The sequence below is a fragment of the Heterocephalus glaber genome, unplaced genomic scaffold, assembly GCF_053883595.1.
Source record: "Heterocephalus glaber isolate CG9 unplaced genomic scaffold, H.glaber_assembly_v1.0 deba00000470, whole genome shotgun sequence".
In the NCBI taxonomy this organism is placed as follows: domain Eukaryota; kingdom Metazoa; phylum Chordata; class Mammalia; order Rodentia; family Bathyergidae; genus Heterocephalus; species Heterocephalus glaber.
In genome coordinates, this window is record NW_028258145.1 from 10,343,685 (window position 1) to 10,361,010 (window position 17,326).

Here is a 17,326-nt window from a genome sequence, read left to right on the forward strand (position 1 = left end):
GCAATCACGCAAGGTGTATGGCCAGCCCCAAGCTAAAGACAGACAGTAGTCCTCACTCCTAGAGGGACCCATGCTCTCTTACATAGCTCTCTCAGCTTGTCACCCCTTGATGCAGCCAAAATCTGTCCTCCACATTCGATCTGAGAAGGTTGAATGCTCTCTGGTCCCAGCAAACCAAGTTGAGGACATTTGAAGAGTGGACAGCATCTCTTACTTGGCTAACCTCATCCATCTTTCCCAGCCTCATTAAAAACCCAAGCTCCCTGGCTTTGCATTTGAGTATCCACCAAAAGCAGCCAGCAGCTTGCTTAGCTAGGTGACCATTTGCCTGCAGGTCCCAAATACATCCTGCTCGTATTTTGATGGCCGCCAATAAACTTGTTGCAATTCTACCTCAGAAAATCTACCTTTCAGAAGCCAAGGAGAAATACTCAAGGAAAGACTGGAACAGGCTCCATGTGAGTAACAATGAGCTGTGGCTGCTCAAAGTTTAGATTTTCTTGCCAGCCACTTCCAGTTTTATTTCCAAAGGTCCTGCAGTCACTGTGAGTGTGTGTGATGTCATCCTGTCACAACGGAAGTTGAAACTGTGAGTTTCAATGGAAGTGAAGCTGTGAGTTGAAACTCCTACCCCTCAGTGTAACTGGGAATTTCTGAGCGTTCAGAGACGCCCCATTTCCACCCATTTTTCCAGCACAACAGCCGTTGGAGAGGACATTGAGTATGCTACTGTTGATGGGCTCCACTCTGCATGCACCCACATTGGCCCAGCCACTGGCCTTTTTTCTCTGGGCAAGTCAGTCCCTATCTTGGTCCCATGACTCATAGATCAAAGGCATCCTGGACCTGAGGTGGGACCATCAAGGAAACACTCACCAGGTAGAGATTGGAGGAATAAGGAGCTGGGTCCCAGGCCACCAAAATGACATCTTTATATAAAGAACTGTCAATGAAGTGATAGCTGGGGTTGGTCAGAATCTGCAAAGACATAGAAAACATCACGTTAAAAACTCTGCTGCTTCGAAAGCATATTCTAGAAACAGGTGTAAATTAAAAGGAGGCATCAGAACAAGAAGCAAAGCACCCAGGCTCTCTGATCTCTGTGGGAGTGAGAGAGGCCAGCACAGCAGGCAAAGGCACCTGGAGATACTCTTCCACTTTCACCAGCACTGTACTGTGTCTGGAGGTCCCAGCTCCAGCCCGGAAGGTGTGACACCCCAGTACCTCAGGACCTGCCTTCTATACAGAGCCGTATCACATGGTCAGGAGACAGGGTTGCAGGTGTGGACAGTCTGAGTCCTGAGACAGTCCCCAAAGGTCAGCCACCATCCTCCCTCCCTGGCCCACTCTGGCTCCTGTAATTGGTCAATTTCACCTGCCAATCATCTTTATAAACTCTCATTTGGGGATTTTCATGATGATCAACATGCACTTTTCCATGTTACTTTTTCTGAGATCAGGATGAATCTTACAGGGGACATGGATTTTAACACGGTGGGTTTCTCCTCCTCTCTCAAGAGTTATTATCAAATGGATGGGCAGATCTTCCAGCCAATGACAGCCTCAAATTAAGCAGGTGTGGGGACTGTTTCTCTCCTCCCTGGAGGCAGCCCGGCCCAGTGAACTGTGCAGGGAGCTGACCCTTTGTTATGGGACAACTCATCAGAAATCACTGACCACTTCATTTTTCCTATATATTTCTGAAACTCTAGAAATTTTTGTGGTTTGTTCTCAGAATAATTCTGCCATAAATTTGGAGGACATTCTTATCAAGAATATAAGGCAATGGGGCACTTTCATTTTTCATTAAACAACACTGTTCATTTTCAAATTTCCAAGTAACTAAGGCATCCATGAACCCTCGGATTTGGTGCCTTTATTCCCGCCCCCCCCCTTTAATCCCTGCAATGTTTTTCCCCAGTTTGGAGATTTAACCCAGGGTCTTTACCCTAAGCTACATTCCCAGTCTTTTTTTAAAGCTTTTTGAAACTCTGGGACAGGGTCTTACTAAGTCACTAAGTTGCTAGGCTGGGCTGAAATTTGCAACCCTCCTCCTTCAGCTTCCCAGAGTGATGGGATCACAGGTGCACGTCACCACGCCAGCTAATCCTTGCACTTCTTGTTATTTCTTCTGTTTGCTGCTTTTCCTAGGGTCACACAATGCAACCTGGAAAGTCTATGATTGTAAAAGACATGCGTCTTTATGTGTCTACCCTGATTTTCCTTTTAATCTTACTAACTTCTTATTTATATTTCATCACCTTCTTATTCCTCTGCGCTTTTCATCATGGAGTCTTTATAATTACAACGCCCAAGGATAGGCAAGTATGATGGTCATGGGTAACCAGGCTAAACTATTTACCTATGAAATGCACAACCAGGAGACCAGTCCATCCTCTCACCTGGGAGTTGATGATGCGAATAGTGGTTTTATTTCCAACATCCTTCTCATAACCACGCGTAGGAGCAGAGTTAAACCTCAACACTGCATCGTGAGAATCTAAGGGCACACAAGTGACAAGCTTACTCTTTTACTCTGTAGGATCACATAATCTAGGAAAAAAAACTTTAAAGCAAACCTTTCAATACCCGAAGCTACTCAGACATGGACAGTAAGGATAAGATATCCACACACACATTTTGCAGATAATTTACTGTTGATTTAGGATGAGCTCTTGGCTCAGGAGATTGACATCAAAACACACAGCTGCACATGCATGATGTCATGTCCATCTGAACAGACTGCACATCCCAAGGTGTCCCCAGAGCACATGGCCTAGTTACGCTGCTGCCACCTCAGTCTCTGTGAGTACTCTGCGACGCTCTGTAATGAGCAACATACCCAAGAATGCATCCTCAGAACCTGTCCCTGTGTTAAGTGAGGGAGCAGTGACTCTGTGCATCTGTATAGAAAGGCCCCAATCACAGTGGGTCTCCTAAGTTACACTTAGACACTGTATCTTCTCACATTCTTTATGAGTGACATTCTTTATGCACCATTCCCAAAGTGCTGAACTGAACTGTGGAAAACAGGTGGATCTACAGGGGCAGGTGCAGGTGCTGGGCAGGTGGGGGTGCTCCTTGGGGTCCCTGCTGTCCACAGAGCCCCAAGGTTGTCAGGGTGAGTCTGAACTGCACCAGGGCTGCTGCCCTCGCCGAGGTCAAGTGCATCTCTCACTGGGTGAGAACCACCACCATCTAGTCCACATTACTACTTTCTGCCGAAAGTTTTTGCTTAAAAAGAAAGCTAGCCTCAAGGGCATGGTGGCACACACTGTTAATCCCAGCACTTGGGAAGCTGAGGCAGGAGGATTGTCAGCTTGAGGCCAGCCTGGGCTACACAGTGAGGCCCCGTTTCTGAAGGAAGAAAGGAAGGAAGGGAGGGAAGGAGAGAGAGAGAAGGGTGAAGGAAGGAAAAAAAGAAAAAGAAAACCAGTCTTGATTTCCATGAAGCTTTCCACCTGACTCTCCACCTGGAGGCTGGGGCCATGTCATAGCTGCAGGGCTCTCTGCACTGCCCTGCACCCCATGGTCCACCAAACACGATCTGCACCCCATATCTACAGAAGCCTGCACCCCACTCACAGCTGGACAGCCCAGTGTCTGGATCCTCTGGCTGCCATCTGACAGGTGCTGTGGAAACTGGGTTCCCTGTCATGGGTGCCAAGAGGAGACAGAAAGTGAAGGTGGAAATTGGGGTGCAGGTGATGAGGTTGAGGGTGGAACTGGGTCCCCTTCCCTTAGAGTAGGCTGTAAACATACTGGTGCCACCATTCCCAGGAACCAGCCTGAAACCAGCACGAACCAGTAGGGAGGGACTTTCTGGGCACCACCTTGGCCTTGGACACTCCTGCTCACACCACATTTAAGCTGCAGTGATGCCCGTGCCACGGAGAGAGGAAGAAATGCCACAGACACATCTACTGTGCCCACCCCACAGGCCCTGCAGACAGGCCACTCTGAGGTCCTGGATCCCTGCTGGTGTCTCCGTCCCCAGTTCTCATGTGGAAACAACACATGTGCTCACTGAGTCACAGAGGGAATCTCTATGCATGAGCCTGAGCCCAAACCAGAGCTCTGAACTCAAATGCAATTGGATACCAGTGTTGAGCATCACACTCGTTACACTTTGGGAACACAGTGAACTCATGAAGGGTGCCTGGCTGAGCCAGCAAAACCCTCCAGTATTCTTTTAGGGGAAATTTTCCCAGTTAATAAGCCATGACCCAAAGGCCAAGTCTGCCGCTGCCCTGTTGCAATAAAGACACCCAAAGTGTGACACAGACACAGGCCCTGTGTGCACCCGGTCTGCAAGGGCTGAACTCAGCAGTGGGAATGGAGACCCATGGAAAATCCTTCTACTCGCTGTTTACAGAGCCGAGGGGATCTACGCTTGGTATAAACACTGCCAAAACACCTCTGAACTTCCCATTAGGGGAGTTGCTTCACATCATAAGTTAAGCACTTGCTCACAATTTTTTTCCTGGTAATGAACTGCTTTATTATTTATTTTTATTAAATAGTGTACTCAATACTCTATCGAAAAACCCAATGATATTTGAGCTAAAGCATTAGATTACACAAACAGTAGACTTTTTAGCTTTAGGGCCCTTTTATGAAAAAAATGTTGGTAACATTTTGTTAGAAAGTAGAATGGAAAAATTTTAAATGTTCACATATTAATTTATCTTTAAATAACATTTTAATAAACATAACTATAGTTTAAAAAACAGTGAGAAGGCTGGCACTGCTTTAAACTCTCTCAAGCTCGGCCAGTTGGCTTTGTAGACAGTTGGTATCTCCTCTTTGCTCCATGCAGATGTTTGCTGCAATGCGTTGCTTTGGCTGCGGTGTGGGGAGCCTAGGACACAGCTCCTGAGAAGGGGCTATTTTAAGTGTCCTCCCAGACAGCCGAGAACACTCTCCTTTGTTACTTCTGCAAAACTTGGCAAATGCTACTTGCTAAGGGTTGGTTGCAATATGGAATCTGAAAAATAAACCAATGAGCTGCCTTTTCCTAATAAACTGTTAACTCCAGACTTAATTAAGCAGAAAGCAAGGGTCTGATGCCACCCCTGCACCTGCACCCCCATCCCAGTGATCTTCTTCATAGAGAAGAACTCCTCAGTTCACTTGTCTCTACGCTAAAGGGCTTCCAAAATGGGAATTTTTAGAAAATTCAAACAAATGGGTGAATGGGTACAAATCCAAGAATCCTACTAGTTTTGCTACATGAAAATCCACTCTTAAAATCTTGGTCTTAAAATGGGTCTTTCACTCATGCATAATTTTGTATTATGGAGCAAAGATCATTTGAAAATTCTCCAGTCAGTAAGTTGGCCATATCTTTCAAATATTGGTGCATTTCTTTATCAAGTATCAAAAAGCCTCACTGACTAACAGCCTCTTGGATTCTGTTAGGTTTCAAGGACGGGTAGCTTCCAAGCACATGGTTAAAAGCTTGAGTTTTATCACTGGCAACAACTACTATCAATTATTTTCCTACAGGTGACAGGCTCACCTAATTCCTTTTTGAGCAAATACCTGTCGAATAGCCAAATGTGGACAAGCAAACACATCCAGAAGTCATTTCCCAAGTGAGCTGGCAAGGAAGTGCTTCCTCTCTCTTCCCTTTGGTCACCCAGAACCTGACACTTGTGGGCTCAAAGGTCGACCATTATGTCTTCTGTGGCATTACAGATCATTACAGGCCTTCTGTAGCAAAAGGCACCCTCTACCTGGGATGCATTTGGGTGAGAAACACCCTGGTGGCCAGTACCCCTGCCATGTCTTCAGCTAAGGAAGGAACCATGTGATCCATCATCACTTCTGCATTCAGGATGCAGAAGCCAAAAGGAAGAAGGACAAGAGCCCTGAGCATCACTCCAGAGCCAGTTTTCCCTTGTGGACCTGGAAAGAGTCCCCGGGGCCCCTATCTGGATTTGAGTGGCTCGAGACAAGCCCTGAGAAGTCAGGAAAGGAGAGGGGGTGCCAGACAGCCAGGGACTCTGGGTTCCGAGGAGTCAGCAGCCAGGCCAGGGAAGAGGCAATGGCCCTGTACTACCTGGCCACAGCTCTCTGGGGAGCCATGCTGCCTAAGTAGTGGCCACAGAAGGATCATGTCCCTGAAAGCCTTGCAGCACTGACATGCCCACTGTTTACCCTCCTGTGGAGAGGCCACTGGCCTCTTCTAGAGGTGGTACCAGTCTGCAGAGTTCAAAGCTGTAGGGCAGAGCTACGGAGCCTTGTGCCATGCCTGGTGAAGCTGCAGGAGGTGTCAGAGCTGAGCACCTCTGTGTAGGCTGGTTCGGCTGTGGGAGCCTGGCTGGGCACTGCCTGGCAACTCAACAGCAGAGGCCAAGCTGTCCATATGCATTGTACACAGGAGGAATGAGTGGCACAGCAAGCATGAGGGGTCCAGCGAAGCCCAAGGCTGGAGAAAACGTTGCCAGGGCAGGCTGTGCTGGTCTTCAGTACAGGAGCCAAGGACATCCACCCCTTGAAGATCACTCCTGCCAGGTGGTGCCAGACTGGGGGCCGGACACACTGAGGCAGTGCCCTGCCTTGTCCATACCCTGCACCCTTCTGCCTTCCTAGTCTTCTGTCAGAAAATGAGTAAGACTGCAATGGGCACCTGTGATCAGGGCCTCAGTGATCACCTCTCCAATGCCCCAGCACACACAAGACTGAGTTAGACCCCAGCAGTGAGGCCCCCTATCCTGGGCCAGGTGGTAGTTTACATTTCTAGGGACCAGTCTGGGGACAGAAGTCATGGTCTGCCTGTCCTTGTGACTATGGGACACTAACTGGTTGTCTGTGAGTGGAGCAGCCAAGTGTCCCTGAACCTAGGCAGCATGTACTGAGCATGGAGCAGTCTCTGTCTGCAGGAAACTCCCTGGAGCTGGGCCTCTGGTGAGAGCTACTAGGAGATCCACTTCTGTACAATGATGCACAAGGGCATTTCTGTGCTGCCTGCCCAGCTCCTCTGCTCTGTCCTGCCTGCATGCCTGCAGGTTCTCTTACCCTCCCATCACCCTGTGCTACTTCTCTGCTTCCCTAGTGCCAGCCTCCAGTCCAACTCGCACATCTGGCGCAGCCTTTCCTCCTTCCTCCCTCTGCCCAGCTGCCACCCTCATGGTGACTCATGACTCCAGCGCTTTCCTTCCTCCTCTTCCTGGGATGTGGGCTCGTCTGTGTACAGTCTGGATCCCCAGACTGCATAGAATTTGTAGGTTGTGCCTGTAGCTTATCCATCTTTGTGTCCACACAGGATCTGGAGGGGAGTTGCTACCGTACTTGCTGAATGGCTGTATGATCAGCTTTCTTGACCACTTTAAAGTAAGGTAGCAAGACGTGCCATACCCTAAGCTCTTCCCAGCAACCACTATGGGTCCCCACGCCTCTTCCTCCATCTCCTGCCTCCTGTTTCCCACCCACATGCCAGTATTCACACGCCCAGTATGCAGACTAGTTCCTTCCCCTCCCATGGAGGGTGTCCCCCCGCCTTCTGACCAGACTTCTGTCCTCTGGAGGGCGCGCCCACAGAAGTGGGACTTCAGCACGGACCTCTTGGCTGCAGCCCTCATCAGGCCATGAACTTGGCAAGTCCTTGATCTTCACATTCCTGATTCATGGGCAGATACTGAGGGGCCAACCTGAGTGTGGCTACAGCAGACCCAGTGCACAAATTTGTCTTTACTGTGGAAGCCACGAGGCCTCCTGGGTTTTCAGGAACCACTGCAACCACCGGGGACTGAACAGAGGGGCATCACCTGGCCCACAGTAATGCCAACCTATGGAAAGGAAGGCCTTTGCTTTTACAATTTATGAGGGGTCTATAGTTACATGTCCTGAAAATGGTAGGTACCAAATCTGATTCTAGAGAACGAGGTAGAGCAGGAAAGAGGGTTTTCAAACACTTCTAGGCTTGATCTTCATTTGGAATTTTACAGTTCCCACCACGAAGCCTCACAGCAGTGCATACAGCCTGAGTGGAATCTGGAAACCAGAAATAGCAAAAACCCAACTCTAGCTTTTCATGTTCCCCACAAACACAGACTTCCCAGTGTCATCTTTCAAACTCTCTTCCAACTTCAGAGTCATTTCAAAGGCTCTGGACAGGGATATTTATGCAGGAATAAAGAGTAAGGGAATTCTTGGCATGCAGGAGCAGCCCAAACACTGTACATTTACGATGCAGAGCAGTTTAGAATAAAACCAAACCAGAAGCGAGTTACTGCCTGCTTCACAGCATCACTTAAATTCCTCCTCTACATTATTAATATTGGCCCCAGAATGAGGAAGAACCACGCTGTGATTCCACCCTGGGGAGCTCTAAACCACTGCTCTTTCCTAATAAACTGCAGGCACTCTGCTCTGCTCTGGGCTTGGCTACAAGTGTGGCAACACGTGGACAATGTCATCATGAGCCTGATGTAATGTCAGCAGAGACTCGGGGACCTCGGGCCACGTCATCTTAGTTTCTCAGTGAAGAAACTTCCCATTCAGCCTCCTTGCCAGGAATGTGAGTGGAAGTCTGCTTTCTCAGCCTGCCATGGCAGTGTCTCCTATTCCAAGACAGTCTCAGAACATCATCAGCCTCTCTTCAAGGACACAGAATACACACTTGTGAAATGAATGAATTTCACACCCAGGCAGTAACAGGGTTCCCTGGGAGAAGTTGCCAAGGTGTCCAGAACTGCAGCAGGAGAGAAGAACTTGCAAGGAGAAATGGGATCCCTCTGTCAAGGAGGGGAGAGTAGGAAGGTAGAGCAGGTGTGATCCATGGGAATGGAGCCCCTGCCAGTCCCAAGAGTGCCCTGTATGGGGACTGTGCCTCTGCCTTGCCCAGCCCTTCAAACAGAAGACACCATTGTCCACAGTCCACGTGAAGACTAGAGCTGCCCAGGCTGTGGTGGTGGTGTTGGTCAAAGAGATGTCGCTGGGAAGGTCTGGTTTTGGATGTGACCCACACCCCTGACTTAAAGAAGAGCTATACTTCCACACAGCAGGTGGGCCTCATCCTGTCAGCTTTAAGGACTAAGGTAGGAATGTCCTAAGGAAGTATTCTGCTTTAAGAATGCCACAAAGCCTCTGCCTGGGTTCTGTCTCTGGGCACACTGTACACATTCTGAACCTGCACACTGACCATCCCTGCCCAACCCCTTCCCCTGAGTCTCTCCATCTCTCTATAACGAACATATACCAGGCTCTGGGAGGCTTTGGAGCCAGTCTGGCCAGGACAATAGAGACCGCGGCGTGACACGCGGTTCCCTGTTCTTAGGAGGCCCCCACCGCTTGCCCTAGTGGGGATCCAGAGGTCTGATGCGAGGCTGGGAAGGCGCACCCCATGCAGCCCTGCTCTGGTCTCCTAGGAGCCCAGGACTTGGGCTCGGATTCTGAAGGACCAGAATCCTCATAGTGCATGCTCCCTCTGGGTGACAGCAGATCGCCCAAACACCTCCTTCCTTCCGTCTCCCGTTGGCTGCTCCCTGTTTTCTGGGCTCTGAGGGGCTCTCCGGACCTACTCACGGAGCTCAGCGCATGGTGTCTGTTGGAGGTGACTGGGGACAAGCACAGTGGAGAGGACCAGGAAGACCAAAACACAGCTTGGGGACCACACTCCTTGCCCTGGAACCTCTAAGCCTTGCCCCAGCTCCCTGCCAGTGACCTCTAGGCAGGCCCGCCCCGCCCGGACACCCACCTATCTCTGCACCCAGTGACGAGTTGAGGATGGCGCCTGCCGACATGACCACGGCGCAGCTGCGCAGGCCGCGCGGGTGCAGCTGGCTCAGGGCGGTGGCTGGGACCAGGCTCCGCCACCCGAGCGCGGCGAAGGGCGGCTCGGTGCCGTCCAGGGTGCGTGGGCGCGCGCGCCTGAGCGCGCACAGCAGCTCGGCCGGGGCCCGGCGCAGCGCGCGCCGCCCGCGGAACTGCACTCCGTGCTTGTTGGCGCGCACGTAGTCGCGCATGGCCTTCTGCAGGCGCGGGCTCAGCATGCGCGCAGACGCCTCGCCTGTCCACAGCCGCCGCAGGAGCGCGCCGGGCAGGGGCGCGGACGGCCGGTCCTCATCCAGGCCTCTTAATGACAACGACACGCGGCTCCTGGCCGACTGCCGGGCCCTCTTCTGAGCGCGCCGGCTGGGGACCGGCCCCGAGGACCGAGAGTGTCCCCGCCGGGAGGGCTGGCCGGGGGAGGGGAGCCCCGGGAGCCCCAGGACCCCCAGCGCGTGGCTGTACCACCCTGGCTCGCCGCCTAGAAAAAAGTAGTCGTCGTCCTCCGAGTAGAAAGCGCTTTGGGATCTCCTCCCGACCTGAGAGGAGAAGAATTCGTCCTCATTTCCAGTGTCATCCTGGGTCCAGACCGCTTCCGGCCAGTCCGCGGGCGCTACGTGGACCGGGCCGACTAGGCGTCCACGCAGCGCGGTCCGGGGTGGAACGGGCTCGTGTGCGGCGCCCATGATGGCGCGCTGCTTGCCCTGCACCGGCAGGAGCCGCCGTGTCTCTAGGAAGGACAGGGAGCTAGGTGCAGGCTCAGCGGGATTGCTGTCGGTGAAATAGATGAAAATGGCCAAGAAGAGGAGCCCCCACGCAAATATTCCGAAGAGCATGCACTGCCTCCATTGCTTCAAATGTGGTTTCATGGCGGATCTCTGGGGTTAGCGTCTGTTCCCAAAGCCGCAGGGGCAGGCCGAGGAACCTGAAAAAGGGACAAGAGCTTGGATTAGCCAACACCTGGACATTAGCGTAGGGCGCTTACAGGGCATCCGAACCCAAAACCACGGGGGATGGCTGGATTCAGGGTCAGAGACCTCTAGACCACTCCAGCCAGCGGTCTCACCACCTCTGCTGGGTCTTGGGAGAGAAGAACCCTCAGCAGGTGCCAGACAGGGCCCACCTAACAAGCGATTGCATGGGGGCTACAGAATTCCAACTAGGCAAACATCTCTCCTGAGTAGTCTTCCAAAGGCCTCGAGCCTATCTGTCTTCTAGCAGCACCCCTGTGCATTTATGTCTGGGGTGACAGCCAGGTCTGACTCAGGATGACCTCCTCAGGCCCAAGGGTCACCAATGACACTGAATGAAGCAGTGCTCTGGTGACCATGTTTTCTGGCAAGTGTTAGGCCAGGTATGTGCCCGTGGACTTCAGTGGTGCCCCCAAATATCACCCTTCTCCCTGTGCAACTAGCACAGGGTCACCAGCCCCAAGAAATAAACATGGAAGAAACGATCATAGCAGCTCACTTGCTGTGTGCCAGCCCTCTACTTAGCATGTGTCCTGGGCTATCTCATTTGGCTTTTTCAGCATCTAGAGACTTCTGCTATATCCATTTTCTAGATGAGGAAACTGAGGCCCAGCCAGGTTAAATAACTCACTTAAAGCCACAGAGATAGCAGACAGCAGATAATGCAAACCCATCTGCTTGATTCTAGGGCTCACAGTTTAAACACTAAATTCATAGTCCATCTGCTCATCCTATCAACTGAAGTTCTAGTTCCTAAATTAGGTTCCTCACACTGTCTGTGATAAAGCATCATTCTTCCCCAAATCATCACTATCTGATATTTTTGTATTCCCTTCTGTGCCCGAATGTCCTGGCAGTGTCCAAGGCTGTAAAAGTTTCTAAGTAGTTACTCTGAGGCTCTGCAGACATCTTGGTGGCAATCAGTGATGGGAGCCAGGGCTTCAAGCTGCAATGCCCAACAAGGTCTAGAAGCTCTTTCCCGTGTTTCAAGGTATCCAATAGAATTTGGAAAATTACCCTAACAACTTTTCTGTTTCTACCACACTGAAGGTAATCGTGACACTCGTTACCCAGAGTCAGCGCTATCATCCCCAAGACTGCCCTCACTGCCAATGCCTACTGCCTGTGGGGTCCCCAGGCCACCCACAGTCTAGTTGATGACTTAACACACTTCAGCTTTGGTAATTTGTTGGAAAGACTAACAGAAGTTAGGAAGATGCAATACTTAGGATTACATTTTTGTTGTAAAGCATATATATTAGCTTTCCTGTTACTGCGACAAAATTCCTAACCACCACAACTTGAAGGAGAAGTTTATCAGCTTATAGTTTCAGAGGCCAGCCGGCTCCAAGGGAGAAAGAAGGAAAGCAGAGAGCAGGGGAAGAGACCAATAGGAAGGAGCAGGGACCAGATACAGTCCCTACGTTCATGCCCTGCTGATCTGCTTCCCCCTACTAGCCCATTCTCCTAAGGACACATTCTGCACAACAAGGTTAATCCAATTGGTGAGGTCAGTCCAGTAGGGTTGACAGTCAAGATTAACCAGCACAGGGTGCACACAGGGTGAAATCTAGAGGGTACAGTTGGAATCTGGGTGCATGTCCCTCCTGGCACATCACAAAACTACCAACCAGAAGGCTCCACTCAGCTCTGATGCCAGAGTTTTACTGGGGTTTCATCATAGGGGCATGATTGAGAGACTTGTTGGTCATGTGACTGAGCTCCATCTCCAGGGCCCCTCTCTTTCCTTGAGGCCAGGCTGGGATAAAGGTACAACCCTAGAATTTCACCTGGATGCTCTTTCTGTGGATCAGTGCCCAACCTGAAGCTGTCCTTGGGTCCATAAGAGGACCCTCATTAGGACAGCAGGCACCATCGATTGCTCAGGAAATTCCTAGAGATTTGGAAGCTCCAGGCCAGGGCTGCAGCCACATATTTAAAGAATTGTCTTCCTGCTGTAGCTGGGAATTAGTATCACCTGGTTTCCTGTACTCCTTTAGAAGGAAAGCAAGTTTATGCTTGCAGCATTTGAGAAACAAGGTGAAGTGTGTGCAGAATGGAGGGAGGTTAAACAACAAAAACAAAATCTTGAGCTGTTAGGAAGGAGCCGAAAACCTTTGGCATGTGGGTCAGTGTACCACAACATGCAAAGGAGGGATGTCTTGGTTTGGTGGCATCAGGAAGCTGCAAGGGACCCGCTGAGAAGGAAAACCTGCTAAATAATCCTTGAAGGTTGCTGCTGATCAGATACAGATTTCTTTATGTGAATGTACCTTGTTCCCAGCAGAAAAGATGGGCAGCCTCACTCATCAGGGGAGGAGGTGGCAGCCTTGATAGAGAGGGGGAATGTGAAGAGCATGGCTGGGGACAGCAGAAAGGAAAGGACAGGGGGCGTGCCTGGGTCCAGGGCCCCAAGACAATTTGTGCTTTAGGAGGTTGGCAGAAGGGATTTGTGCACCTTCTGAGCTCCACAAACGGGTGCATCACCCAGTACAAGGGATGATGGCTCCTTGTGAAGCATGATGCATCAGGGCTCCCGGCATGGTAATTATAGAAAGGAGTGGGTTTTCTGCCTCCACTCGTGAAAAGACTTCAACTTTTCATCATCCCAAAGCCTTTGCTGGAGCTTCTGTAGCTGCAAACCTTCTGTTACTAATTAAGGGAACATTTCTCCAGACGGATTAAATCTCAAGGCAACAGCAAATCCTCTGATAGCAGAATGCTCCAGAAATCACTCCAGGTAGCATGAGTCTCAGTCACCCACAAATCTGTAACAAATCCAGGGCAGAGAGACAGGGGACATCATCAATGCTAAAGCCCAGCAGACCTGTCCTCTTCTGGAAAGGACCACACAGTCTAATGGAAGGTGTGGCTGAGGAAGGGAAAGCACCTTTTCCCTAATACAGTACATCTGAAATATGGTAATGACACAGCTTAAGCAAAGTCATCTGTCACACTCGCTGCCATGCCCTATCATTAGGTGCTGTAATAGAAATGGCACTGGGGAGATGTAAGGGGCCCATCAGGCAAATCATCTGTCCCCAGGTGCTCATGGAAAGTGCTCCCTGACCAGACTCCTCGTGTTTTGTGGACTATGGTTTAAGTGACTGAGGCTCCCCTGGGAAGAGGTTGGGCAAGGTGATCCACATACCAGGTGCAGAGTGGCTTTTTCTTTCCATAGCACTTCTAAGGTTCTGATCTGGCAGCAGGAAGGTGCTGATGCCCTGTGGATGCTCTCTGCTAGCCGCTACCCTTTCTTCCTTCCCCACCTTTTCTCCTACTTCTCTTCCCTGTGTAGCCAAGTTTCCAGGACCCACCTGTTTTTGCAGGCAAAATCACCCCCCAACACACACTGTGCCCAAGAGTCCACTCAGAGGGTCTAGCAGTGCCCAAGCCTTGAACACTGAGGCCTCAGCCAGGGAAGGAACCACATTCCTCCTGGATGTCCAGACAAGCCAAGGAGTGGTGAAATTCTCTCTCCAGTTGTTCTGAAGGAAACCATACTTTGCAAACAGCACAATTTATCACCAGTTGTCAGATGAAATTATGAAATGTGAACCCTGCCGCCAACACACAGTACAGCACAGCAAGGTTTACTGCAGCCGGCTTCTCCTTTTCTTCAAGGGCAAAGAGAGGTTAATTTTAGGCCGTGCTACTTTAATGATGTCCCTCTCAAGCCCTGCAGTCCATGAATTTTATCACCAGTTTTCTTGAATAGAGACTTTTTCTTTTAAACACACATTGATGGGTGTATGTGCTATACCCACCAGCCGACTAGGTTTCCTGTGGGTCTGAGAAATACTTGTGGATTTGTTTTCTGTGTGTATGTGTGTGTAAGAGTTGCCTGGACTAATCTTCTGTCTCAATATTTTAATGCTGAAATGATAAAGATTCGTGTGTGAGCTTTAGTGAGACACTCTTGTATCTTAATAGCCCAGGGGAATCATTTTCTTTGGAGAATCATTTTTCTAAAATTAGCTCTTGTCACAGATCTGAGACACACTCAGTCTGCAGGAAGAAGAATCCTCCCCCAGCTGGAATTCTTCCGTCTCCTGCCAACCTCTTACAAATGGTCCCTTTCCTTCTTCATTTTTTATAAATGGGAGACAAGTCTCTAGCATGCTGCATGTGGAGAGTGGAGTTCATCTCCCTCCTCTCTCAGTTCCAGCCCATTCTTAAGCCAGTGTCCAGAGAGCAGAAAGAAAAAGGACAGCTGGGTCAGCTGAGCTTGGGGCCATGGACAGCAGCCCCCATTCTCTAGAGCAGGCTTTGTCAAATCTTTGTCCTGGAGAGGCTCCTCCTGAGGCTGGCAGAGCCTCTTCTGGTGACCCTGGTCTCTGACTCTGGATGGATGTGATGATGTAGCCTAATCTGCTGAGCTAGGAGGAAGGGCTCTGCTGGGATGGACAGATCCAAATGACCTCACCTGGCAAAGGCATGAGTCTAAAGCGCCGGTCCTAGGGAGACCAGCTATTTAAAACTGAGAATGCTTCTTGCTCCCTGAGGGGAAGAACCACATCTTATTCATCTTGTATTCAGAAAACCAGGTGAGGTGGCAGGGGAGGTTCCTAATCAATATTTCAAAATAGATGAAATAAATGATTGGAATTAATAAAAATAAATGGGAAAATGTATGGCACTGGGGTTGTCCACATGGGATTCTGGTTGGTTGCTGAGAGCGTCTGTGTTTTGCTGTGCTTCCTGGCCTGTTATTAGTGTCTGGCTGGCTCCAGACAAATGTATGAAAACCTGCTGGGTGCAAGGTTGCTGGATGGCCAGGCTATGGGATGGCTGGGCTGTTGCATGGTCAGGCTGCAGGATGGTTAGGCCACTAGATGGCTAAATTGCCTGCTGGTTAGGCTGGTAATTGATGGCTAAGCTTCTGGGTGGCTGGATTCCTGGGTGACTGATCTTGTGTCCTTAACAGAGTTTCAGCTCTAGTCAGGGCAGTGGTGGAGTGAACTAGCAACAGTCATCAGAGGCTGCCATTTAGCAGGCACTCAATCTGTATCTGGCATATTTTCATGTTAATTCCTCATCTCAGTTTAATCTACAAGAAACTCTTTATTTGACATTATTACTCTCATCTGGTCTATAAGATGCTAAATTTCCATAGATTTCCTTCTAATATATTGTCCCAGCTATCTCAGTATATCAAAACATCAGAAAAAAAATGCTAGGTGCTCCTCAAGTACCAATTTCACAATTTTAATAATTTTTCCGCTTCTCTGACACAAGCTGCTATGACAAGTATCAGGGAAGTTGCTCACATTAACCAGACCAAGGGATGCTCTCACACTCTCTTTCCAGGAGCATCCCATTTCTGTTTGCTGGAGTTGCTGGCTGGTGGGTCTGGGCAAAGACACGTCCAGGGGACAGACAGTGGCGTGCTTGGGTTGGATGACAGCAGGCTGCTCTTAAAGACGATGGCTTTATTTTTCTGGGTCAGGTCACTTTCCCAGGACAGGTTTTCCTCAAGTGAGACTGGGCAGATGGGTGATGGCTGAGAGGCAAAGCCTCACATATGTGAGCCACTCTGGCAGCTCCCTGTGGGGCTGGGGAGGTGCAATGGGCTCCAGACGTCTGTCATTGGCTGTGCAGTCCCAACACAAGCTGCCTGTGCACCCGGGTCTGCTGGCTTCCTGAAACAGCATTCATCTGCTTTGGACACGGTGGCCTGTTTGTGTTACAGCAATTAGCATTCAAATATTTACACTTTATACCAAATGTGCCGTGCTCATGGCTGGAGCTGTGAATTTGCTGCGGCACTAATGTCTGGTAGTCAAGAAGAGGCAAAGCTGCAGGCCTGCCCCAAGACTCAGAAGGTTAACCTGGGCTTCCGGCGTCAGTGGGGTTTGGTGCTGCAGTGTGGTGGCCAGCAGGTGGCTCTGACAAGCAGGCTCGTTGCCCGCAGAGGCCACCATTTCTGGGAGGAGTGATGGAGCTTGGTCTTCACCCATGCCTGGCAAGGCCCAGGGCACCACTGAGGGCCAGCAGCAGATGGCATCCAGTGGCCAAAGAGTGCTGCTGCCAAGGGACGGGTGCCAGGCTGTAATGGAAGCCACAGAGAGACAAGGATGGCAATGCCATCATAAGAAGCAAAGGCAGCACCAGGTGGACCAGGAGGCCCCCAGCCAGAAAGCCTGATGCTGAGAGACTCTGGGGAGGCCTGGGAGGCTCCAGGTCCAGGGTTCATCTCCATGGTGCCTAAATAGGCAAGGCTGTCAAACACAGATGCATGACTGACAGCTCAGCACAGCATCTGGCCCACATGTGAGCTCAGCTACATGATATCAGTTTTCAGGCAGGGTTTTGAAATTCTGTAAATGTGAGAGTGGAACATCATTGAGCATGGATTTAGTCTCCTGGCTTCCAGTCATGTGTGACAGTTTGCAGGAGGCATCCCTCCATCTGAATGACCCAAAATGATTTTCCCCAGTTCAGAGAAATGCTACAGGCAAATCCAGCTGAGAAGCACTAAGTACATCCTGCCTGAACAAGGACCTGTCCCTGGTGCATCAGTCATAGGAAGCGAGCCTGTCCTGGACCTCAAAGCCCATAAACATCTTTTGTGGGTTCCC

General features: G+C 50.3%; 1 protein-coding gene across 5 annotated transcripts in view; it reads right to left on the reverse strand.

The window, feature by feature from the left end:
• Positions 1-17,326, reverse strand: part of St6gal2 (ST6 beta-galactoside alpha-2,6-sialyltransferase 2) — a 60,249-nt gene that overhangs the window by 18,477 nt on the left and 24,446 nt on the right. For all 5 annotated transcript variants that reach the window (XM_004844498.4, XM_004844496.3, XM_004844497.3 and 2 more), the window contains 3 exons: positions 9,704-10,699; positions 2,403-2,500; positions 877-978 (listed from right to left, as the gene is read on the reverse strand). In XM_004844498.4, coding sequence (XP_004844555.1) covers positions 877-978; positions 2,403-2,500; positions 9,704-10,643 — 1,140 coding nt within the window. In that variant the 5' untranslated portion in view covers positions 10,644-10,699. The remainder of the gene's footprint in view (positions 1-876; positions 979-2,402; positions 2,501-9,703; positions 10,700-17,326) is intronic.